The 26,548-nt window shown below is 43.4% G+C and overlaps 1 protein-coding gene across 1 annotated transcript; it reads left to right on the top strand.

The window, feature by feature from the left end:
- Positions 310 to 17,251, top strand: CAV1 (caveolin 1). Its single transcript, XM_021384875.1, has 3 exons — positions 310 to 471; positions 1,034 to 1,198; positions 14,900 to 17,251. Exons 1-3 carry the CDS (start codon positions 442 to 444, stop codon positions 15,239 to 15,241), a joined length of 537 nt encoding a protein of 178 aa, XP_021240550.1. The 5' UTR covers positions 310 to 441; the 3' UTR covers positions 15,242 to 17,251.

Here is a 26,548-nt window from a genome sequence, read left to right as displayed (position 1 = left end):
CCAACTCCTCATCTCTTCCCAGCCCCCACGGCCCCCTTCTCCCGGGACTCTGCCACACGAGTGCACCGCCGCCCCCCGCTGCCCAGCGGCGGGGACCCGCTGCCGGGGACGGGCCGAGCAGGGCAGGGCGGCCCCGGTCGTCGTCGCTGTGGATGCTGTCGCCGTCGCTGCTGCTGCCCAGGCAGCCGGGGCATCCCGCCCGCCGCAGGTCGCCGAGGCCGGGCCGCTTTCCCCTCCCACCGCGAGCCGCTCCCGGGCGCGCTGCGCGATGCCGGGCCGCTCCGCCGCTTGTCATCAGCCCCGGCCCGAGGCGGGGAGCAGCCCCTGGCCGGCCGCCAGCCGCCTCCCTCCCTCTGGCTGGCCGCTCCGCCGAGCGGGATCCTCCTGCCTCCGCTCCTCCGAGTTATAGCGCAGAGCAACCTGCGGCAGCGCCGGGGCAGCATGTCCGGGACCAAATACGTGGACTCGGAGGTAGGGCGGCCCGGGGGGCACAGCAGGGCTGCTGCCGGCGCCCGACCCGCGCTCGCCGCTCTGCGGCGCGGCGGGACGGGACGGGGAGCGGGGCTGCGGAGAACGGGACGGGACGGGATGTGACAGGACGGGACGGAGGGCGGGCAGGGGGTCGCGGGCGGCTCGGCCGCTTCCAGTTGGGCCGGAGCTGCGGGGCGAGGCCACACGGTGAGGGCGGCAAACCGAAGGCGGGACACGCGGGGCGCGGCGCGGGGGGTCCCGCTGCACCATCTCCGGCGCAGGGTGCCGGGGCCGCGCCGCCTCTCCGGGCGGGCTGTGGGTGACGGCGGGTGGCAGCGCCTCCCGCGGCGGGGACGCCTGGCGGAGGCCGTGCGAGCGGGCGCAGCGCCGGGCACGGGGTGTGGTGAGCGCCCCGCGCCGCCGTTAAATAGCCCGGGCTGCCGCTCGCCGCTCCGCGCCGCGCTCCCCGCGGGACCGGGGCCGCCCCCAGCCCGCCCTGCCTCCTTCCCTCCTTCCCTCCCTCCCCGCCGGCTCTGCCCTCCGGCCGCTTTCCCTCCCGCAGGGCTTTCTGTACGCGGCGCCCGTCAGGGAGCAGGGCAACATCTACAAGCCCAACAACAAGATGATGGCAGACGAGCTGAGCGAGAAGGCGGTGCACGACGTGCACACCAAGGAGATCGACCTGGTCAACCGCGACCCCAAGCACCTCAACGACGACGTGGTGAAGGTGAGCGGCCGGGGCGGGAGGACCGCTTCCCTCCACCTGCTGCGGGAGGGAGGAGGCAGCTCGCAATTTCTTTTCGAAATTGAAGCGAGAGGGGAGGCTCCGAGCTGCGCTGCCCTGAGCCGTGTTCCCGCGGCTGCGGACCCAGAGCAGGCGGCCCCAGCCCGGCTGAGCTGCGGGATGGGTCGGCCTCGGCCAAGCGGCTGCAGAGGTGGTTTGGGTTCGTTTGCTTGGTTCGGTTCGTATTCGTTTCCGTGCTGTTTTTCCCTCTCTCAGGAAATAAGCAAAGGAAGCTAGGCAAAAAAAAATGACGGTACCCCTTTCTAGAGTTTTTTCCTGGTTTTTAGCTCAGTTGTACAGTTTTGACAAATCTGGAGTGACGGAGATTTTTGCTTGGACTCACTTTAATCAGAAAAATCACTGGGCTGATTTTTCTCTTAGTGGGAGAATTTTATGCTGTACGTGTGAAAACCAGGGACACTGCCACCTGAGCGCGCTAGGACCTACCAAAGCCAAGGGCTGCCCAGTCAGTCGCAGCGGGTGAGAAAGCCTCTGGAGTGCTCCGTGCCCGGCATAGGCTCCCTGAGCACTGGGGCTGTTGGGCAGGAAGACCTATTTTTTAAAAAAGATGCATGTCATCTTGTTTCCAGATGGTAAAAAGGTTGGAATCCAGTTCCTAAATGTATGTCAGGAGCATGATTTGTGCCATGTGCAGACAATACAGAAAGCTCTTGAGTAACCTCAAATTCCACTGACTTCAAAATAGGTCGGAGGTGCTGAGTATGACTGGTCATGTTGATGGATCAAGAATAGGAGTTTGGGCTGTCTCTTTGATTAGAGAGCCATTGTCCAAGATTTAGAAAGAAAAGGAATGACATTTCCATTTGGAAAAAAAAAATCACTGCCTAGTGGTACAAAACTTCCATTAAAGTGCTAGATGTTAGGAAGGAGAGAACAATTCTTTTATCTGCCTCCCTCGGGGGAGCAGCTGGGTAGCTGGAATGTAGGAGCTGGAGAAGCTTCCTCATGGCTCATTGCGTACATCAACAGAAGGAGTCCCCAAAGCAACCAGACCTTCCAAGGATGAGTCACAGCCCCCAGGCAGGCCGGAATTCGAGTGTCCAGACTTAGCCTAGGAGAGAAAGATCCTGCTGGGACAAGAAGCAGGCTGCTGGTGGAAAAAACTCCTAATGGACATAAAAGAAGTGGCATGCAGAGCCTGTCCTGCTTTCTCTGCCTCTTCCAGGGGCAATGAATAAGAAAGTTAGTTTGATAGATTCAATAATCCAAAAGACATTTGAAGAATAAGAATTGTAGGAATGGAAAAATCAAGCTTTTTGCTATGTCTCTCCAAGATAATCGCGGACCATCAAATGCACTCATTGGGAGCCAGAAAGCAGCCAGAATAGTGGTACCATGTCTTGTATCCATGAGCTCCTGGTAGTGCACAGAAGCACATCAAGACACAGTGATGTACCAAAATGAGTGTAAACCAGACAATATCCATTTTGCATTATAAAACAGGAGCATTTTTTTTTAAAGTGGACAACTCAAAGCAACATTTTCCCATCTTATCACAAGGATAAATAAGAATCACTTTGATTTGTGTAAGTATTTTGTAGCTGGGTCCAACCTTGCCAATACAGAAAGGAATTTTGCCACAGTTTGAGTTTATTTAGACACTGCTTTCAAGTTCAGCAGATTAGAAGTATCCGCAAAGTCTAGATCCAGTTCCTAGGGGGCAGACTCTGACTGGGGAGAAGACAAAGATTCAGTTCCTACCTTAGCCATCAGTCTGTGACCTCTTCCATCATATTATCTGGAGAGTGTAAAAAATGTACCTGGATAACAGGAGTCTTCACTCTCAGCTGGGTACTGGAAGACATAAAAATATTGTTCAGGGGTGTTCTGAGGCCTGAAGCATGCCCCAGGTTTAGCTCATTTTTGTTTAGAGCCATTGCCTTTTTCTAGATTCAGAACCTTCTGCTTTGTAACCAGCATTTAATGCATTTCTTGCCACTTGACTATGAGACACAATAGCATGGAAACTAGGGACAAGTCAGTCAACCATGAAATAGAAATGATTAGACAGAGAATGAGGAATCTGCTCTGTAAGCAGCTCTTTAAAAGGCCTCAGTGTTGGCTGCATTCAAATACTTCCCATAGCACACTTTAAAAATAACACTTGCTTGTAAGAAGCAGTGCACGTTCCCCTGGAGTGCAACACAGAGCGTCTCCAGCTTTGTCTGCAGCAGATAAATGGGGCAGGCAGCAGCAGGGGAGCAATCCAGGCAAGAGGGAAAGACCTGATCCAGACCCTTAAATAAAAATTAAATTTTTGAGGCAGGTTTGTACCAGTTATTGTGACCTCACCTACTTTTTATTTTCAGACTAGATATTAAGTGGACACTAAGTGCTGTGTCAGGTTTCTAGAAAGGTGAGGAAGGTGACTGTCTCTGTATTCAGAAAGGGATGGAAATGGGGATTTACTGACATTGTGGTGTGAAAGCTGAGGTCCACATTCAAAGCTGTTGGCAGCTCCATGCAGGAGGAAGCACAGTCTAGGAAGACCACTAGAGTTTCCGTCCTGTTCTAATTCCTTCAGCAGGGAGCAGAAAGGAAGGAGTTTCTTCCTCATATGGCTGTCCTTGTGTGTCACCTTGGGATGCTGACAACATGCAGCATGGTCCTGTTCCTTGAGACACTAGCTTCTGGGGTTGTCTGGTCAAAAAGAAAGCAAAATAGGAATCTAGCAATGGAGAAGTAGCCTCTGTGCACCGAGGAACTCTGAGAGTCATTTTGATGATTGTACAGCTATTTGCCTCAAAGTTATATCTATTTCACATGGCAGATTCCATTCTAGACTTCTATTCCACTGCTTATATTTATGTGTTGAGATGGAACAGGCAGAATATAAATATTATTGTGGGTTTTTTTTTCTCATTTATCATTCCCTCCCCCATTGGCCTAGGCTTCACATAAAGTTGCCTGAAGTTCTCTTTCAGGTCTTTCTCAGTCTTTGCTCTTCCTGTTTTCCAATGCAATATTTGTGTTTTCCAGATTATGGCTAGAATTACAGCCTTTCAGCTCTTTGCAGTTCAAAGTTTCAAAGTCTATGTGGCCAAGGCTGCAGAGTTTGTTGAATTAGGAGGAAACATAGGAGGCTGCTTTCCTGCAGCCCTTGGGGAGGCTGGCTTGTGCTTCTCAGTGCTTCCTTGCTCCTTGCTCAGGATGGGAATGGACCAGGCACGCAGCCCAGCAAACTCTACTCCTTCTGGACTAGTGAGGATCAAACATGTGGTCACATCTGATTACAGTTCTTTCCTATAGTGTTGTGCTACGGTACTGCTCTACCATCCAGAACATAATTATTACTATTTTGTTTTTAACAAGTGGTGTCTATCTGCTGCTGTTGCGTAAGTGCCCTTTTCTCTGAAAAAAAAAAAAAAAAAAAAAAAAAAAAAAAAAAAATTCAGTACTTGGCTACAGATGTAGCAATGTGGAACTTTTGTACCAAGCTTTAAAAAGTTGTGATCCTGCCTTCTTACTTAAAGCCAATGCAGTTAAGGGCAGCTCCGCTCACTGCAAGGATGAGTCTGGAATTTCTAGTCAGATCTTGACAAATACCACAACACCATGATGTAGGCATTAGGGAGCACAGCGTTGCTCAGCCATTTTGAGCCACGCTTAAAGCAACTTACAACTTCTAAAACTTTCTAATAAATGAAAAAAAAAAAGATCAATTTGCAATTTTATTTACTTAATCCTTCACAACTGCAGTCACTCACTGTTGTGCTGAGCACAGTGCAAGTGCGCAGAGAGCCAACTAGGCCACACCTCACACCTCCAGGCCTGGGAGCCTATTGGAAGGAAAGTGGGTGCTGTCCCCATTGTGTTAGTTGAGGTAGGAAGGGTAAGGCGCTGAGGGCTGTCACTCTGGTGTGACAGTGTGGGAGGACAGAACTTCTGCCTTTCAGATACTTGAGCACCCTTCACAGGAAGATTTACGTCACAGGCCTAACCATAGGATAGGATGAGTGGTTCTCCCAGAGTGTGTTGTCTCTCTCCATTTGGTAACACGTGCAGTTTGGTCATGTCACAACTGCATTTAAAGGAGATGATTCTTAAACTTTGCACCATACTAATGTCCAGCTGTGGGCTTCAGATTTTAAAACACAGCACTATTTCAGTGTTTCGCTATCTGCATGATACAATTCTGTTCCAGCTATTTCCTCCAAGGCTAGTGTAGGATTCAGAGATTAAAGCTCAAGTTGTTAGAAAGGCCAGTTTGTGGGGGAACAGAGTGAGGGCCAAGAATTCCAAAACACAGATTCCTTGCACAAGGATTAGGAGTTTCCAGATTGTTACACATGGAATTTTTGGATATCCATAATATTACAGATAGTAATTGAATTTGTTCTAATCAAGTCTCAAATCTCCAACAAAAGTGTTTGTCTTTAAGCTTGTAGTATTGTTAAAGCCTTCTTGCTTAACATGATGAATGTGACTTATAACTCCATAGGAAAATGTTCACTTGATGACAGTGGGGAAAGAGCCAACTATTCAGCATGGTTGTTCCTTTTGTTAGAATTTATAGCACACTACCTCGTATTCAGAGAAGACAAATATTTTTCATTCTGTAAAATTCAACATTATACGTTGAGTTTACGATTATGATAACATTTTCTAACATACGATTATATGTTAGAAAATTTTAAGAAGAATTTGAATTCATTTTAGAATTTTTAGCCCAATATATGGATAGATATACCATCTCCACTGCAGAAAGTAAGGATGTCTAATACTGAGAAAAGTACTGAAATCTAAAACTCTCCAGTGGGAACAGGGAAAGTGTGTGTGATAGAGCTGTTTGTCCATGAGATCCCCAGTGAGAATTTGATCTTTGGTGTATTTTAAGCAACAGAGAAGAAAAAAATACAAATGAACATGGATGAATCGATAAAACTTGAGATGTTTGGAAAGTTGAAGAGAAATATAGCTCTAAACTCAGGTTTCTATTTCCCACTGTCATCAAATATCTTCGTAATAAATAGGCAGTGGGATGAAATCTACATCAACAACTGACTTTTTTGAGCTGTTTGATCTAGAACTGCCATTTGCCTTTTCCAAATATTTTTAATAAAAAGCATCTAGAACTAAAGAGATTTTTTTTCTTATTTTGAAGATAAGTTATGCCATTAAATTTATTTGATTGCTTGGAGGGCCAGAGTAAAGATACTCTGCAAGTATCTTTAAATTTTCTAGGAAATTTCTTATGAAAATGCTTTTTAATAGTCTCAAAACTAACTTCTAATTTTATGCTGTATTATTCTTGTCAAAATTATGTCATCAGTTTAGTATTTACAAGGACAGTCTCAGTACCACTATGCCCCCTCTAGTGAATACATCAGCTGATGATGTTCACACCCTATTTTATTAATGATAGTCAAGGAGTTATGCTATAGATGCTAGTGGAGCTGTTCAGTTAGGCATGTCTGTATTCTACTTATCTGACCCACATACTTCCATTTCAAATAAATGGGAACTGTTAAATTCAGCTCCTCAAATAAGAAGTGAGAAGATGATACTACTTCAGCTAAAGGTGAAAGCATCACATTCCCTGTCCAAAATCCTGCTGTGCTGAACGTAACTCAGAGTTTCCAAGAAGCCAGGGAAGCCTCATAGAAGGGTTGCAGCACTTCCTCTGTAAGCTGTAAAACAGCTTTTCAGAACTCAAACAAATACTATAAAAACACATTCAGGTTTCCCTCAAGACCAAGTTAATATCTCCTGTAGACTTCAGTCTCAAAATCTCCTATCATTTTAGGAAATCCAGTTTCATTCATCTCTTTTCCAGTGCAGTTTATGATAAGACTGTAACTGTAGACCAGTGAAATATCAAGATTTCTTGATCTTTATGAAATATTAAAGAAATAGTTGCTTCATATTTAAGGGTCAGTAACTTAAGATCTTCCAGTACAAAGAGAACTTTCTAAAAGAAGAAATGCAGAGGCCAATCCCTAGAGTAACAGAGAGGTAGCTGGGCATACTTCATGCTCACTGTCAGCGGTAAGCAATCCAGACAAAAATGAAGGAAGTGAAGTCACACAGACTTGCTAAAATAATTGCAGCAATTAACAGGAATATGTATTTGGGTAGTATACATAGTTAAGAGTCTTCTTTCATTAGACTCCCATAAAAATGACAGAAAGAAAAGAAATCAATTCTAGATCTAAGCACCCTAATGAAGGTGCCTATCTCTCTCCATGTGCTACTAAGAAGTCCAAGGTCACTGTAGTTCCATTTCCCATTAGTGTCCATAGGAGGCCTGAAGCTAGAGCATGCTCTAAAAAGGCTTAAGACAGTTTATGAACGTAATGTCAGGTCTGTAAAACCACCAAAGGAAGGCAACATAATCATCTAAAAATCTGTTTAGAGAATACCTTTACTTTTATTAATGTTTCTGAATCCTGGTTAATTCCAGATCCCAGAAGAATTAATAAAAGAACTCTCATTATTTTAGTATCATCCAAATTCCACCCCACTGTTCAAATCAATGAGTATGCATCTTTAAACATACAGGCACAGACGAACATATGTGCATGCACATACACAGAGATGTATCAGAGTTCTATACTAAAGTAGCAGCATCAAATGAGGTGAAACTGTGGAACATGAAACAAATAATAAGACGAAGAAAGCTTTGTAAGAGTTTCATTCGGGGAAAATTGCAACCACCTCCCAGCAGCCCAGTTTCCAGGGATGAGAACAGCCACTTTGTTTTCTGACTGCTCACTGACAGCAGCAAACTATTTTCCATGGAACTGACTGATGTGATATCCCCACCTGCACAGGAAGCTTAGCTGTGTTTAAGAGGAATGCAGATGTCTCCTTGAAGCTGCTATTCTTTCCTTCTGCTGGACTATACTAAGAAGCACAGGCAAGTGAGATCTCTGAATGATGCCTCCTTGCTTCAGTGCTGACCCAGAGCCACAGCAACTTTTTTCCCATGAATACTTCAGCAGATTTAGATGAGCCCGTCTTCTAAGACAGAGCCCATCACAAGCGCTTTCCTGGTATGTAATCAGTAATTCAGCATGGTCAGAGTTTGTTCTCTTGGTAATTATTACCAAATTTTGGCAGTTTTCATTGATCTTCAGTTTGTGAAATGGTGATCTTGCAGTCATTACTCTTTTCTAAGTCATGACATTATATTAAATTGCTCACAATCCATTGAATGTTTGTTACTTGCAGTAATTGCAGTAGTGCAGTAGTGCAGTAGTGGTCGTTCCTGACAGGACATGATTTTCTTCTCTAGCCAGAGAACTGTAGTCCTTCACTCTGTTTTCCAACATGAGTACTCTCGTTTGTTAAAGCATGGTTTGCTTTTTCAGCATTCTCTGTAGTATTCAGGAAAGTTGCACTCTCTCCATCAAGAGATCTGCAGGCAGAACGCTCAGTTCTTGCAGTGTGATGGGAAGTAGACACAAGGAGAAAGGAAATCTAGTGAAATGTCATTGGTCAGTTTGAACACATAATGATGGTCAAAATCCCGTGATGGAACCTCGCTCAATTCTGGGTACAGCTGGACGCTCATGTTGTGCATTCACCCATGCCATCACCTAGGGTAACAGAAGGAGTTATGCTTGTGTGAACTTTTTTAAGGTATAAACATATTTACATGTATGTAAATTATTCATCAAAGAACCAACTTTCAGTCTGCCTTGGCTATAGCCCTTGTCTGGCACGATTTTTAAGCATATTGACATCAGCGAGACAGTTCCCATTTTACAGGTTGTGCATACATTTAAGTGGTTTGCCCAATGGAGATAGCAGTGATCAATCAGAAGAGATGCGATAAGGACCCGGGTGTCTTTTCACTGACTCCAGAAGATATTGATGGCACTCAGAAACATCGACATGCTGGGCTCCTGGTTGAGTTCATCCCCAGTGGTGCCAGCCTCTGCAGGATGGGTAACGGGACCGCAGCAGCAGCACACAGTCAATGCACGTAGCAATTTGAGTAATTGTAGTTACACTCACAGAAATGTGGCTTAGGCCAAAGCCTCCATAAAATGCTGATGGCCTTAATATATACGTATATATTTCTGATAGACTCAGCACAGTAAATTTTCAATGGAATTGATACCTCAAAGAACAAATTTTGAGGAGAAACGTAATTGTTATGTAGGCAGTTTGAGGATGGGGTTTGACACACCTTTACAGCCTGCCAGATTATGATTCATAGGGACCAACGTGACATGGTCTGCTATTTTCATATGTAACAACTATTTTCATGTATAAGGCATATATTCATGACGCAGCTGTTGGGATTTTTTGTCTGTTTTTTTGGTTGTTTTGTTGTTGTGTTTCTTAGAAAAACAATAACTTCATAATGTTAAGCTTTTTAAATTAATAGGTATTTGCTTTAAACAGGCTTTGAAAACAAAGAAAATTTTCCATACCATTTCCCTTTGTTATAAATAAGTATCTTTAAGAATGAAAGCAGATTCCTTAATTTCCTGATAAAAATTCAATAAACACATGTAGAGCAAAAGAAGCTACAATAATTCTCACAGCAGAATCAGACAAAAGCTTCAAGCAATGTAAAAACTGGCTTTAGCAAGCTGAATAGTAGGAAACAAAGAATAGCTGAAGTCAGGAAGTGTATTGTAGGCATGGAACAGAAGTTAATAGTGTTTAATAGCTCTGGGTGAAGCGGGAGGCTGTTGTGAATTATTGGCGTCCTGTAAAGGGTCGCAACAAATTTCCTTTGCTTCTCCCCTTGTCACAAGTAAACGTGCCTGTATTTTCATTAGCCTAGCAAATAACTCACAGTTATTTCACAGCACACCCTGACAGCCCTAAAGGAACAAACACACTGAGTATGCAACCTTTAGGGCAGGACCTATGGCTAACCTAAGTATGTCTTCATGTGAATGAAACAGAATCCGTCACAGGTTTACATGTACTTGATTCTTTGGTAAAAGTGGAGTTTTGAAAGTATCCTAAATGAAGGTATCTATCTTATCCTTGCGAGCCTGTTAGGTCCGTTTCCAGAAATCAGTGGAGAACTGCAAAGTGTCTTTCTTCCCTACAATCCCATTTCTGGCCACCTCTCTTTCTCCCGTCACTCCTATTTTTACTTTACTTAGTTCATTTGGACTCCTGTTATCAGCCTGATGACTCTCACTATTGCTGAGTGCTGCTGGACTGAAATACAGAGGAGAACGATAGAAGAGGCTGAGGATGGTATAACAGAATGAATTATAACCCTTAGCAAGACAAAGCACATCTATCCACCTATTCTCCATGCTGCTTATGGCGGATCCCTGTGAGTTAAAAACAGGATCTTTCGTGGGAGTGGTTCAGTGCAGGAAGAATCTGGGTGATATCCGAGTTCCTGCAGTGTGGGGAGTTATCTATACTGCCTGAACAGTGAAACAATTGGAACCATTCCCAGCCAGGGGATTCATATGTGATCTGTTAGCAGCTGAGTGTGGAAGAACCCAGATTACCTCAATTCACTGCCTGTCTTGATTTAGGCTCTGTACTGTTCAGAGTAAGCCTAATTTTGGACAGTACTGCATTCCCATTGTAGCTGGACTCTCTTGACTTATATGTAATTTCATAAGATCATTGTGGCCTGTAGACAGACAACAGACTCACTTTAATACTATGTTTATCTGAGAGTTTTTTAGAGCTGCCTGGCTGCCTTTCTGTCCTTTCACTCTCAAGTTCAGTTTGATATCTTCCTTATTCAAAGTGGAGCATTGGGGAACACGGAACTTGAGGAATAACAAAATGGAAAATGCACGGTGGTGACACATTGGGTATAGCCCTCATAGCACCATCTGTATGCATTGCTAGAAATGCCCATAGCACTGTTAAAATTACTCCGACAATGTACTCCACCAACTCTTGATGACTATTGGTGGCATGAATGTGCTGTTATTGCTGTCTCACAGACAGGTTGATTCTTAAGTACTTTTAGGACAACTGTGTCTGATTTGAGTTCAGAAACCCTGGCCAAGGCTATATCATGAATGTTCTAATATTAGCATCAACTCCTGGAATGAGGACAGCGCAGTCCATCTGGAAATGTGTTGTGGTCTGATTCTTTTGTTGGCTCCCCAGGATTAACTCTCTGAACATCCTGAGGTACACAACCATCTGCTTTTGAGAATCACCATCATAGAAAATTTACTATATGATTTGAAAACTGTTGAGTTTAACAGCTTCCATTTTTCAGTAAATTGTTTACTATAATTAATTATTTTAAAGGAATCGAATTACAGGCAGTCTTACTATTCATTTGGAAAGTTCTAGGAGATTTACATTAACTTACAGTTTCTTTTTACGTGTCAAAAACATTCTTTGCAGATAAAAATAGGTCCCACTTAGCTAAACATGTAACCATGAAAAAGCTGATAGAGCTCCATGCAAAGCAGCTTTCCTGGTGATTTAACATTTCCCTTATCAGCTAGCTGAAAAGACACAAGATAGACTCTGCTGTAGCTGAGCCAAATAAAAAGACTTTAGGCACAACCCTGAATAGCCCTTGGTGCACTGAACTGCTGTTTGATAGCTATGTGCACAAACTGTCTCTGCCAGTTATCACAGCATCAGCTGGTGGGAAGCACTCAATAAATTACCAGAAGTTTTGGAATATGAGAGCTATGTGAAACCTATGAGAAAAAAATGAAGTCTTTGTGTAGTATCATTTTCTGAGAGTCTACTTTCTATTGCTGAAGTCATCTTCCTTTTTTGTCATCATCTGCATATTGTAATCTGATTTCAAGGCTAATGGTGATAATAAGCCAAGAGCACCCATTGCCTTGAAAATGAGTAACTGTGTGATATGGGCTACAACGAAAAGCTTGCTGTTGAATAGCTGCAGGAACAGATACCGTAAACATGCTTGCTGGTATATTTCAAAAAGCAAATAAAATTAGGCATACATGTTTCCGACATGTGCACTCAGTTGAATAAGACTGATTTCAATGAATAATATGCAGTTCTTGCAAACTTTTTTTTAGAATAGATATAAGACAATTAGATACCATCATCAGAAGATAATATTGACCTCTCTATATATATATCTACAACCTTTTCTTCTTCTTTCTGTTGTAATGCAACCCTGAAATCCAGTAATTGATACAAGGACATCTAATTGTTTCATTTGATACACAAGACCACAATACATCCTGGAAGGTTTCTTGCTGTGAACAGCAGCTAACTCTAATGAGCAATTCATGTAAGTATTTTATGGCCAATGTACTTCATAAAGCTAATATTGTGTCAGTTATTTAGTCTCCAGACATGAGCCTTTGTATCTAAATCAGGCCACAATGAAAATATAGAACATATTATTGTCTGTAGAGCCTTTCCTAGAATCAGAGTGATTTCTACCAGAGCTTCAGTGTTGCCTACACTGAAATTACAGAGCCCAAATAATTTCAAATTTCCCGTCTTCATTCAGCACTGGATGTAGTGTCATATATGCTGTTTTTCTACACCCATTTCCTTGAAAATATTTTCCAAGATTTGTACCAAAAAGTCACGTGTGTGACCTACAGAAGCGTAGACCGTTTTGTGCATGTAGAAGGAGTGCAGAAGAGAATTGTCATTCCATCTCTCTTTCATTTTCCCCTTTTGTAGCTATTATTTTAAAATTACTTTGTTCAGTTTCAGAAATTCCAGACAGACTTCAATCTCTGCATGCCTTTATGGAGAAGTGCACGGGTACTCAGCCAGAGCAGATCCTGCTCTTCATTTCTGTAGAGACAGAATTTCAATCCAAATGCTAACTTAAGGTGTGATGATGATCATGAATTTTCATCCAGAAGAATCATGGGTCACTTTCAAATCACTAAAGCCTCATTAAGATAAAGCAGCAGATAAAGAACAGAGGGTTTACAGTTTGTTTTATCTGATTCTGGAGAGATGCACTGGCCAGAGCAGGCATAGTGACGTTGAGGCCCAGTAATACAATGAATTAAACCTGCATGGCATTAGGCATTCAAGATGTCTGATACCACATCTGATACAGAAATTTCCTCACAAGGACTTTCAAGCTCTTCAGGTAAACTGCCCCTAAACTGTACAGTGTTGCTCTGAAATTATATTTTGTTGAGAAAACTGCAAACTCGAGTGATTTTATATTTTTCCCTTTGTAGTCAGTTGGAAATTTTTTTGGAGCTAATTGAAAACTCAATTAGAGAAAGGGAGGAGATTTTTTCTACTTCACTCTATATCTTAAATGCACTTCTTTCAAGCCTTTTCCTACAGCGTAGGTGATACACTGAGTATATTTATGTTCACATCCTTCCAACGTGCTAAGGTACTGTTGCCTGAGTTCCTGAGACCTCTGGCCCATATCATACTTAGACTGCTTCTGTAGCTCTTCACTTATGGCACCGGTATTGTTGGACACTGGGATTCAGTCCCAGGAATGTATTTTCTTTTTTTCTTTCATCTAATTTAAACAGTCATTTCATTTCTTGCAGAGGTATGATTTGATGGTGTCCTTTTTCCTGTTGTATGCAGTACCTATGCAGTTTGTTGTGCTGACTAAATTAAATATCCTGTACTGTGGGTTATATCAAACACATGCTTGTGTGACACAGAGCCGAACTATCACTGTAATTCTGTTAATTTTCTAATAGAAATGTTATGACAATTAGGCTTCCTAAAAAGCTCAATATTTCAACAGAGAGGGGTAAAATATGCATGCTGGAATGTGCTGCTTCCTTAGCTGACTTTGTGAACGATTTATGAATAATATTCAAAACTATGAAATATGTGGAAGAGTGCGTTCCTTCTAAATATTAATACGTTATCCTGACCGTGTCTTTCACAAGCAGTGTTATCACATAAACAGAGCAGGTTAGAACAAAATGGCTCTAATGTGAAGAGCCTTTTTATGTTTAATAAAATTGAAGTCTCCCTCGCCCTTTCACAATAAAGAGAAGTTCCATCTTAGGCAGATCTAAATCCAGCACTTTGTTTTTCAGCCAATCAACAGTTATCTAAGCCTATTTCAAAGTATATATTTAGATGCCCTCAACATTTATTCACTGTCAAAATTCAGCAATACTATATAAGGGAAGATGGAAAAATTCAGACAAATAAAACACATTTTACTGATGTGTAAAATGTCAGAGCAGTGACTGCATTTGTTCCATTTATGAAGATGTGAGATGGTTAAGTTAGACAATGAAAACATGTTGATTCTATCACCTTGCTCATCTCTTTAGTAGACTTAAGGGCATTCCTTACCCTTAAGGCTGCAGGAGAGGAGGACAAAATGTTCAGTTGATTGGATAGTTCCCTGTCCCTGGAGGCATTCAAGGCCAGGCTGGATGTGGCTCTGGGCAGCCTGGTCTAGTGGTTGGCGACCCTGCACTCGGCAGGGGGGTTGAAACTCGATGATCTTTGAGGTCCTTTTCAACCCAGGCCATTCTATGATTCTATGATTCTTCTCCATCTAAAAGTTAGATGTCTAGTTTTGAGCTAGTCATTCAGGCTTACTTACAATCACTGAGAAAAAAATAAGACAAGACTTATTCATGGCTTAGATCATATTTTAAAATGGGTTGACCCATGTTGGGACGCGATCACTGCTTTTGACACAGGGGGTTTCTGGACTCCACACTTGATGAGGATGTCTGACTGACCTGATTTTTGTGTTCTTTGCTGCAGATTGATTTTGAAGATGTGATTGCTGAGCCAGAAGGAACACACAGCTTTGACGGGATTTGGAAGGCCAGTTTTACCACCTTCACTGTAACAAAATACTGGTTTTATCGCTTACTGTCAGCAATCTTTGGCATTCCCATGGCACTCATCTGGGGCATCTACTTTGCTATCTTGTCATTCCTGCACATCTGGGCGGTGGTGCCGTGCATCAGGAGCTACCTGATTGAGATCCAGTGCATTAGCCGTGTCTATTCTATCTGCATCCACACATTCTGCGACCCGCTGTTTGAGGCTATGGGCAAGGTGTTCAGCAGCATCCGAGCCACCGTACGGAAGGAGATTTGAAGGACATTTCAAAAAGTGCCGTCAGCCTGGAGAGGGGGTGGGAGTTTTGTGTTGTTTGGGGTGTTTTGGTGCCAGTTTCATGTTTCCCAAGGCAACGTACAGCAACTGGTGGATATACTGGCCCAAAACAAAAAATCACTCGCTCAATTTCTTTTTTTTACCATGTATTCTTACTGGACTACTTGCCTGTCGTATTTTTTTTCCTCTCTCTTCAATCTGCATTTCAAACTAACCTTAAATGGCTATTCTTCCATGACAGCTGCATATCGTTTTGCTGGCTGTTCGATTCAGAGACTGAAACGTTGTTGGATGGCTTTTTATATCACTGTTCATTCCTTGTAAGATAAATCCACAGAGTTACCAAAGAATGACAAAAATGCTTTCCAACACTGTAATGCCATTCATTTTATTGTGCCCAAAGAGTGTAGAGCTGCTGCAGCAGAATAGACATGACAAGCTGGCAGGTTTCAGCAGAATGTTCTTTTTCAATTGTATTGTCAGTTGACTACAGCGATTTGCAGTCACGGTCAGGTATGGTGTACTATGAATACATTGGTTAAGTAAACAAATTACTTAACTAATGCACGTCCTGAAAAACTAACTCTTCATCAGGTTGGAGACGTTGACATGTGAAAGCTTTGCACATCCATAAAAAGGCTTCTGTTAGTGCCTTCGTATCTCATTCTTTCTTGGAAGTTTGCAGCCAGTTGTTTCTCACCCTTCAATAGAATTGTAGAAGAAAAGTGAAGTTTGAAAACAGAAACTGGTCATTATGGAAATGTTTTCCTGACTGTGACTTACGACACATCCTTTAGCTAGCATTTAGGTGCTTATCTCATAGGCTTCATTTTTTTTCCAGAGTATTCGTACACAAGTATGCCAGAGATAACCCCGAGTTACAAGAAACATGAAGGTGTTCCAAACACAAGCCACAAAATGCCAAGGAGGGGCTGCCTCTGAGAGGAACTTTCCTATGAGCTTTAAAAAACTTTCGTATCAGCAGAAGTCAGCAGGCCACTAGCACACATTATTTTCAGAAGAATTGACGCTTTGCTGAGTCTAAACTAATCCATCATGAGAGATGGTTTAGAAACTTCACATTGTGGGTTTGTCTGTTTTTAGCTGTTCTGCAACATCAGGAAGTCTTAAATGGAGGGTGTTGTGTCAAGCTGGCCTACGTAGCAAGGCGCAAGGCCTACAAGGCAAAGCCCTTGCCACACGTTCTGATGCTGTGACCTACAGGAGCTTTTTGCCCTCGTGATAGTACTGTGTTGAGAGATACGACCCGTATCCTCATGTGGTTTGTGTGAAGCTTTTGTAAAAAGAGTTGTGAGGCTGATCAGCTTTATTGTAACCAGCCTGGGGCCTGAGCCTGCTCCGGTTGGCATCTACTGCAAACCAGTCCTTGACCCCCAAGAGGGCAGGACTTGGCCCTTGGGATTGAGCACGGAGCTGTCTGGTACACCTGCAGCTTTTTTATCTAGCGCTGATATTTCACATATTGCTTTACCTAACACGGGAGTGCCTTCGGTTGCATTTCTGCCAAAGCGTTGAAAACTTTAGGAAATGCTGCATTTTTTAATGGGGGTGGAAGGGAGGGGGGGAGGGAGGGAAAAGGGGAAAAGGTGCACAAAAAGTTACAAAGCTATTAACTACTATTGTTTGCATTTAAAACAGACACTGGTATGGATATAGTTTTATGTTTTTCTATGTACATAATGGAGAGTGTACTATTATAGATCTTTTTTCAGTATTGAAACCAAGTAAGATTTTAAACAAGAAATATTTTATCTTTTTATGAGGAAGATCATTCTGAAGAAAACCTTGATTTACCATGTAAACCGTGTATCCTGAAAGATGTCTGTTCACTTAAGATTTATTAGCCCCTCATCCAAATACATTGCTGATCCGAGGTATTTACATTGTTGTTATATGCTTACAGATATAACTGACACTTTTTTAAATTCTGCATGTACATTAAATAATACAATAAAACAATGTTTAACAGTAGCTACTGTCTGACTTCTTTATCCTTGAAAGTCACGTGAACAAATCCCATGTAATGAAGAAAAAAAACAATATATCATAATAAAGAAACAAAAAGCAATGTCATTCATTTGTCAAGAAAAAACATGTAAAACATTCTTGATTTGTGTTTCAGAACCTGGATCAGAAGGGTTCTTCTCAGCAAAAGATTATGATTTTCTCCCCAAGTAAATATGTTGTGCTGCTAAAGAAATAGGCAGTAGGACAATTACCTAAGTGTACTTAAATACTTAATGATGACAAATTCCTTTACTTTCTTGTCCTCAATTTGCCCGCATGTCAAATCTGAGTAGTGAAGTTTACTTGTAGAGAATTTTAAAATCCAATAAATAGAAATGTATCTGATACAATTAGATGCTTATCTTTCATTTTACTTTGGTCGTTCAATATTCAGTTTGGAGCAGATCATTCAAATAGATTCCAATAGATTTTCAGAAATGTTTAAAGCCTTTCTTTTGAGACCAGTGGAAACAGGATATTTCTTAATACAAGCTCATTAGCTTAAGCATTTAATGTGTGGAAATAGGGGAATGATAGCTTTCGCTGAGCTGTATATAGACCTAACTTGTGACATGGCAGTTCTTTTCTGTGGGGTTATTGGACAATACCTGTCACACCATTGCCTAGTACACAAAAGTCCAACAAAACAGGCTATCACATTTTGGCCTAAAAATCTAGAAACCAGGCTTTAATGTTCAAATGACAGATACCGACCTTAAGTATCTGTCATGTGTTTTTTCAGTAGCAGGATGGTGTACTTAATGGTAGTTAATAGCCCGATGGTAGCAACTAGTTCACTGAAGATGACTATGCATTGGGAGAAAATGTAAAGATTTTAAAAGCTTGAAACGCTACAACATTCTTTACTCTGGAGGATCAGCTCAGAGAAAACTTAAGAGACCACAGGATCTGTAGTTGTATAACTTTTTGGCAACTACCAGAATGCAGGCGTTCATCTGAGGCCATTACTCATCAGAACACGCAGCCTACCCATCTCCAGCAAACGGGGCAACAGATGTAGCTTGCCAGATGTAGACATCGCCAGAAATCCTACTCACAGAAAATCCAAAGTGAAAAAAGCGATGCAGAAACTAAACAGCTGGTGCTAAGAAAAAAACAAATGAAAAAGAATAATCATAGGGAACAGACATAGCCTAAAGAGAGAATAGTGGGATGGAAGAGACTCACAATGTCTTTTATCGTCAGGGAATAAGGAGGAGCCATATACAGCAGGCACAATTCCTTTCGGCAGTGACAGATGGAGACTTTGGGGAGGTTAAAAAGAAGGGGATTACTCTCCATGTTTTTCTCCAGTTTCTAACTGTTGCATTTTGCAGGTACATTTTAAACCAGAACAGAATCACACAGGAGAGCAAATCTGAACGGCACAGTGTTATGCACTATTAGATACAGCAGTAATCGGGGCACTAAGGTGTCATTAGGATGTGCACATTTCTGAAGTGTTACTCACTTTGAAGGGAAATGACCCTGGGTACAGCCACACAGAGCTAGGTTTAAATGTACTGACAAGTCTTCAGCTGAAGACTTTCCTCGCACTTGTTACGCACTTCCAGACTTGCACCATGTGAGCCCAGCTGGGTGGACAACTGAGCCTGCAAACCGCTTCCCATCCCAGAGGAGCACACTGGGGAGCAGGCTGGGGTACCGCCTCAAGCTGCAGGCAGCTGTCAGGACACAAAGAAAACTGCATACAGTCCCAGTGCTCAGTTTGAATATGCCGGTGGACAACACATACTGGGTGTTCCCTGCAATCAGCATGCATTGCCTTTACAGACTACTTACTTTGTAGATCAGATTTATCTCACCGACAGAAATCTTCCAGTGTAGTCAAGGTTTGTAGTAGGACTATAAATAGCCCCATAATTGGAAATGACAACTGAAAAAAACATATTAGCTCCTCTATGTTTAGACAAGCACCCTCAAGGTTTGTTCATACTTTGTCAAGTCCTGACTTCTCTTCTGGCTTGTGCAGCATTTTATCTCTTTATTTCATTATGTGTAGACTCTGATTCAGCTGTTACGGGCTTCTGTCAATTCAGCTGTCTTCTTTCAACAAGAGTAGATGTTGTTATTCCCCTATTAGACAATGATCCAACTATATTTGGAAACAGCTAAATTCTGCCTGTTTCATCAGTGCTGTGTTTCTGAAATTGTCCAAGGAATTCCATGAAACAAATATGTCTAGGAACAAAAAGCCGGAGCTGTTTTTGTCAGACTTTAGCAGGATTGGTTACTCTGCTCTGCCTTCCAGTGTCTTTGAAGCATCATTTCTGTAGTTACAGTAATATTTCTATGTGTATCTCTAACAAGTATCCTCTGAGGAAAGCCATGCAGTGTTGCCCAAGCAAATGCAATGTTCAGCACTGACAGGTTACAGACAGCATTGCCTAGCTCTTCAGTGAGAGACTTTCTGCTGCAGAGATCTTCAAAACAGTCGGGTTTCTCAGTTCATCAGTTTATTCCTTCCTGGCCGAGGGACTAATACTTTTAGTTTGAAACTATACTGTGGGCAGCTGCTGGTGGATAGTCATCCAACATCAGGAAAAAATTCTTAGTTGTCTATATCCTGTTGATTCATAGATTAACAAGGACTGAAACTCACTGTAGCTGATGGCAATGAAAACAGGGCTCAAGCACAGAGGGATTCTTATCCATATTAACAAAAGCCTCTGGTTTGAATCCTCACCCTGAGACCTGGAGAAGCTGAACATTGACTCTTTTGATAAGTAATATTTGTCACTTACAAGATTGAGTGTGCAAAGAGTCAATGGAGATTAAAAAAGCAAAGCTGAATTAATCATATATTTGTATAGCAATGTCTAAAGGCACATACAGTATTTCTTTGCACTAAGGTTTTTACTCAGCTTCACATCTACAACCATAACACTTGCCTCAGCTATTGCTCCTTTGAGGTCACTACTTATTTCAGCTAGCGCTTCTCCCTGTTTCATCAGCAGCAGTTACATTGCCACACTGTCCAGGAATTCCTTCCTTTTGTGCAGGAATTCCTCCCTGTCACCAGCTCACAAGGAGGCTTGGCTTTACCACACCTGTTTCAGTAGACACATGAGTTCACAGAGCCCTGCTGCTCTGCTCCGAAGCTTCATCTCAAGGTATTTCTCTCCCTCCAAAACTACCTCCATGCTACCTCATCACAATGTCTGCAGAAGAAGGTCTACAGACTTGCAGAAGGCTTAAAGAAAGTCCCTGCCCTGACCCTTTCTGATCTCTGTTCATCTCTCTCTATATTCACAGAGAGCATCCAACAAGCCACGCAGACAAATTTGCATTGAAATCTTACCCGAAAATATCACTCATACTTGCCCAGAGAAGTGGTGGATTTCCTCCTCCTTGGAGACATTCAGAGTTAGGCTGGACCTACTGTAGTAGGCTGTACGTACTGTAGATGTCCCTGTTCATTGCACAGGAGTTGGATTAGATGACCTTTAAGGGTCCCTCTCAACTCAAACTATTCTATGATGTTTTGATTTTATGGTTCTTGCCTTCCTCCCTGTTCAACGCTATTTCACAAACTTCTCCTAGATGGAGCTTACATTCATTTTTGTCTCTGTTTACAAACACCATCTAGAAGCGAAAGGACTTTACTCCACATGCAGGAAGCCTCAACAAAATCAGCTCAGAATTACTAGAGAGCCATTGTATTACTCCCTCATACTATGCTTCCGAATGCCCATCAGGCAATGACTTCGGTACTAGATCCAGCTGTTTCAGTGTACAATGTTACTTGCAGGGGCTCTACGATCAGCGTGTCAAATGCAGATTTTGAATTGCTCCCAGCAGCTCAGCTGTCCTGCTAGGTTACCAAACACAACTACTGATGAAAGCAGGTCAAGAAATAACACTTTTATCTTCAGAAATAATCGTTTTTCTGTTAAGCAAGGTTATGTGGATGGCTGCAGTCCATATGAGTGCCTGTGTTGATCTCTTTTCATGGCACATACTATCATATTTCACTACATATATACACCAGATGATATTCTGAGGTAGAATGTAAGTCCCTTAGGAGCTTTGCAAAAGAATCAGTGACTTAACTCTCCATAAGAAATGTAACAGGTGCAAATAATTGGTATAAGGCATATCTGAATATTTCTAAAGACAGCTCAATAGTCTTGAAAAAGGGCATGAAGTGGGATAGTTCTCACAAAACAATTCTGTTTCCAGAATAAATATTTATACACTTCAGAGAAATAAAAACACTTCCATAATGTCTGGCAGAAATAAAGTTTTTTAGTTTAAACGTCTTCCAACACTGAGACCATTTTCCCTCTAATGTCTGTGTTACACAGACCTAGGACTGACGCTGGAACCACTTCTGCCACAGAAACCCCTTGAAAGCCACAGAGCAGTGATGTGATCATGGTGAATCTGCTGTAAATTTAAACTCAAAACACTGTAGCTTTCCAGTGCATGGAATCTCTCCAGGAAATAATCTCTATTTATTCAATTAAAGTTAGTTATAATCATTTTGTGTGTGTTTCCATTACTAGAAGCTTATTTGCAGTTAAACACAAAAACTGCACAAAAGATTAATCACAATCTAAAAAAGTTTGCAATATTTTTAACAGATACTTCTAGTTCAAGCCCACACAGATCCATGCTGTTGCCACAGCTACTGTTTAACAATCATGGGTTTGGTTTCTAACAGAAATACTGCAGCAGGACACAAAGTCATATGGAGGTTGTGCACTGCAACAGTTAATCATCAGCTAACGAAGTATCTCCCAAGCAAAACTGTAATCCAGCCAGAACATAAGTCCAACTTAACAAAGCATGTATGCAGTCTCAATTAATTTGCTGGGATTGCATGCATCACTATGAAAAGGCCTTGCTGAAAATGGGCCTCATTTGTAGATACCTTTGGTCACGGCGTCTTCACCTTTCATGTAATGAACTCACAGTGGAGGCTGAAGGTGGAAACCGGAAATAAAGCAGATGTTACCTCTGTGATGGCAAAGGCTCCAACTTCTACATCTCTGCATAGCACTGGGATTTCTGGGCTTGTTCAGCTTGGAGAAGAGAAGGCTCCAGTAATATCTCATTGCCTTCCAGTACTTGAAGGGAACTTACAAGCAGGAGGGGGACCGACTTTTTACATGGTCTGATAGTGATGGGAGAAGTGGGAACTAAAAGAAAGGAAATTCAGCTTAGATGTTAGGCAGAAATTCTTTGCTCAGAGTGTAGTGAGGCCCTGGCACGGGCCGCCCAGAGAAGCTGTGGTTGTGTCATCTGTGGAGGTGCTCAAGACCAGGTTGGATGGGGCCCTGGGCAGCCTGATCTGGTGGGTGGCAGCCCTCTCCACAGCAGGGGCTTGGAACTGAGTGGTATATAAGGTTCCTTTCAACCTAAGCCATTCCATGATTCTATGGGATGAACAAGGAAGGCAGTATGGTTGAGGAAGTCACAGCCCAGCCCAATGGACACAATCAGGATCCTTGCTGCTCCCAGCAGGTCCACAAAGCCCATGAGGAGGGGATAAAATCTCCCCAGGAGAGCCGATGGGAAGGAGCCAGTGCCTGAGAGCTGTGTCACTGTGTCACTGTGTAGCTCAGGGACCCCAGCAATGTGAGCTTACTGCTGTTCCTCCATGGCCACACATGTTGACTGGTCCCAAGCAGGGGTCAAACACGCTCACAGGAACATAAATAAGCCTTGGCTCACTGATTAACCTCCATGGTGAAATGTGGTATAATTTAGGATGTATTTTTCTGGTTCCCGTGACATCAGGATCCTTCTGATTGTTGTATATAATTATAAAAATGTCCCTCTGACTTCTTGTTGCTGAAAATACACAAGCTGTTTTGTTTCAGGGAAACAACAAAAAAAAAACCAACAAACAGCAAAAAAAAAAACAACCACAACATGTTCCCTCTCTCTTGCTTTTCTATTTCTGGCAGGTTCTGACATGGAAGCTGTGGTGATGACTGCAGCTGAAGCTGGAGCAGACTCCAGGCGACCTCCTCCAGCATGGAGCTTCACAAAGGTACCAGGGCTTCAGCTTCCCTCCCAGGATTAGTACTGGCTCTTTCATTTATACAACACCGCTCAGCAGAGCATGGAACACACTGCTTGTTTGTAACTGGTGCTGTCTAAGATCTCACTAGCTTTAACCACAGAGTAAACTAACACTGCAGAGGGAGATGCAGAGCAGCAGAAAGGGAGTAGGCACCGAAATACACCATGCAGGGGCCTGAGTAATGGGCAAAAAATGGGAGTGTAACCCTATGACCATATTTAGTTTCCACATGTGAATCTTGGCTGGCTGAAAGCTACCCCGAATGCCAGCAAAGCCTGAGAAGCTGGAAATCTTTCGCTCTGCGCATACAAGCAGAGTCGTGACTCATGCAGAAGAGAAACAGTTTTCTTCTGCAAGGGGAACATTCTTCCCTACTGACCAGAGAGACACTCGAAAATAGCTTTGCTTTCTGAGTGGTTCTGTCAAGTCACAGCAGTGCTGCAGAGATCGAAAAACTGAAGAAGTGTTTACAGCTCCAGGATTTGCTAGTAAGTAGTAGAAATCTGTATTTAAAGAGAGTGAGCCAAATTCACCGTGTATGCCAACTTATGGAACACAATGAATTAAAACAAGGGTAGCTCGGACTGTTCAATAAATTCCAAATGGCAGACAAAGAAATGAAACTAAGGACCAAAAAAAAATTAATGCGTGATATTTAAATGCTGTGAAATTTAATCTTTTTGAGTAGGGATCTCAGCGTATAATCTCATTTATGCTGTGCTTTACTTCTGATATAATACATTTTCAGCACCGAAAGCAAAGAAGCATTAAAGCTCTGTGAAAGACAGCTCCCTGGATCTCCAAAGAAAGATGTTTCTTGGAAAGGAAGAGCACTTCCGAGAATCCCACATTATTTGAGCCTGTTTCCACCAAAACCATTGGAATTTTCCAAGTTACTTCAATGGAAACTGAAATAAGCCAAGGAAAATCCCACCCCAAAGTGGGAGAGAACATCACTAAAAGGTGTCAGTGATCAGCGTAAGGCCCTCCTCTTCTAACACTTAATGAATGACACAGATCTAAGCCAGCTGAAACATTAGGCTCTCCAATTAGGCCAGCGGGAACGAGCTGGCTGAGCCTAGCACGCCGCCCGCCGCGCTTATCTCGCTGCCACCTCGCTTTCTCTGAGGCACTGAACGCCATCCACGGGGCTGAGGGCACAGCCGCCCCGGGCAGCCCTGCAGGCCGTTCCCCGCCCGCGCTGCGGGCACAGTCTGGGGAAATTCAGCACAGAGAGCACAATCCGCGGAGGCTGAGCACAGACCGCTGGTGAGGCAAAGTCGAAAAGAGCGCTTCGGCTCTATTTTCTGCCCTTCACCACGACGCGCGGTCCCGAAGCGCAGTACTGAGGGAGCGGCGGGAGCGCGGGGCGCGGAGCCGCAGTGCGGCGGTGAGGGCGCGGCGCGGCCGCCACCTGCTGGGCAGAGCGGGCAGCGCGGAGAACTGCGTGCCGCGGGTCCCGCTGCATCCCGCTCAGCGTCGTTCTCGTTATTTCACCAGAGCGCCTCTAGCTTAAAACGAGGTCAGATATGCGTCTGCCACGACACACGTGCTTGCATGATGCTTGGAATAAAGAAGTATTTCCATACCTGCCGAATGCAAGAAATCAGAATAAGCAAGCTGTAACATAGTGGGAAGCAAAGTTCCTTGTGAGTCCATTTCATCTGCAAAACAAATGTTTGTCGAGCACTCGATCAGTGGAAATGCGCCCTCCGCTTTTACCCTAATCAAAGTGTTTCTGAGAGTCATCTGTTACTGTAAGGAGGGGAAAGTAATCTCGTAACACTCCCCCCAGGGACAGCAGATATGGATCCAGCAAATTTCTGCCTTGACTGAAACCAGCACAGGGCTCTTTGCACCAGCAGAGCGCAGGCAGAAGAAAGCACAGCACACGCTAGACAGGCATATCTCCCACCTGCTGCTAGGACAGAAACCAAGCCAGAGTAGGACTCTGTTTGAAAGGAGACTTGTTTTTCCTCCCTGTCTTCCCTGGAAATTTTGTCTGGGGACAAGCCGGGCAGTGCTGGGGTGATGGCAATATACCAGGCCTAGCCCTGCATCATGCTCCCTGGCCCAGCACAGAGCTGCCACCGCTAGGAGTCCTATGGCATAGATAAAAAGTATTTCCATGGGAGGTGGTCGTTTTACTGGTAATCACCATTTTTTCATGAACAACTGATTCTCTGAGGAGCCCAGTGCCAGGAGGTGCAGGGGCAATGCTGCTGCTGGCCAGCTGCAGGCAGTTACGTATTTGCTTGTGTTTTAGAGGGCTACAGGCAGGAACTGCAAGCTTGAGTTGTTGCTGCATAACATCTGGCTGATTCGTGCTGCTCTCAATATCATGAAACAGCCCTAGGCCCCAGCTTGGCAGCTGGGCTAAATCAAGCAGGCAGATTCTGCTTTCAGAGCAGCACTTGGGCATCAGGAGCAGATTGGTGACTCTGGCACAACATCTATTAATAATAAAAGCATCAGGCTCTGCATTTGAATAGGCCCTTTTCTTTGGCAGATCTCAAAGTAATTTCTAAAGAAGGGCAAGTGTTATTATCTCTGTTGTGGTGCTTGGTTATATGACAAGCTCGCAGTTGGAGACTGGGCAAGCCTTGGCTCTGCAGCCAGCAGCAGCTGCTCTCCTTGGTTAAATGCCGCACACCAGCAGCCCCCAGGATGTGAGGTCCTGGCCAGGAGCACAAGGCCCCTCAGCCAGATGGGCAGGAGCAAGCGCTGGGAAGCTGCTCCCATTTCCTTGAGGTAACTCAAACGTCACAGAGGCCTTGTTCAGAATTACAAGCAGGCAGGGATATCAAAGACATGCCCTGCCTTTGATATAGTTGCTGTTTCCTCCTTGTACTGAGTTTCAAAATCCTCACTTTTCCTCGGGTAGGGATCCAGATAAACATGCTCCTAGGATGAAATATTCCATTTTATTTAAAAACATCCCATCAGGAAAGTTTTGAACGTGTTTCCATTGTGTAGGTTTGCAATACGATTCCAGATGCTAGATATTAGGAAGAACTGGATATTAGGAAAGGTATCTTCTCAGAAAGAATGGTGAGGTATTGGACCAGACTGCCCAGGGACATGGTGGAGTCACTGCCCATGGGGGTGCTCAAGAAACGAGTAGATGTGGCACAGAGGGATGTGGTTTAGTGCGCATTGTGGGGATGGGTTGATGGTTGGATTAGGTGATCTTAGCGGTCTTTTCC

This window comes from Numida meleagris, chromosome 1 (genome assembly GCF_002078875.1).
Source record: "Numida meleagris isolate 19003 breed g44 Domestic line chromosome 1, NumMel1.0, whole genome shotgun sequence".
Classification (NCBI taxonomy): domain Eukaryota; kingdom Metazoa; phylum Chordata; class Aves; order Galliformes; family Numididae; genus Numida; species Numida meleagris.
Note: the sequence above shows the minus strand (reverse complement) of the source record. Positions and strands in the feature narration are given on the sequence as shown.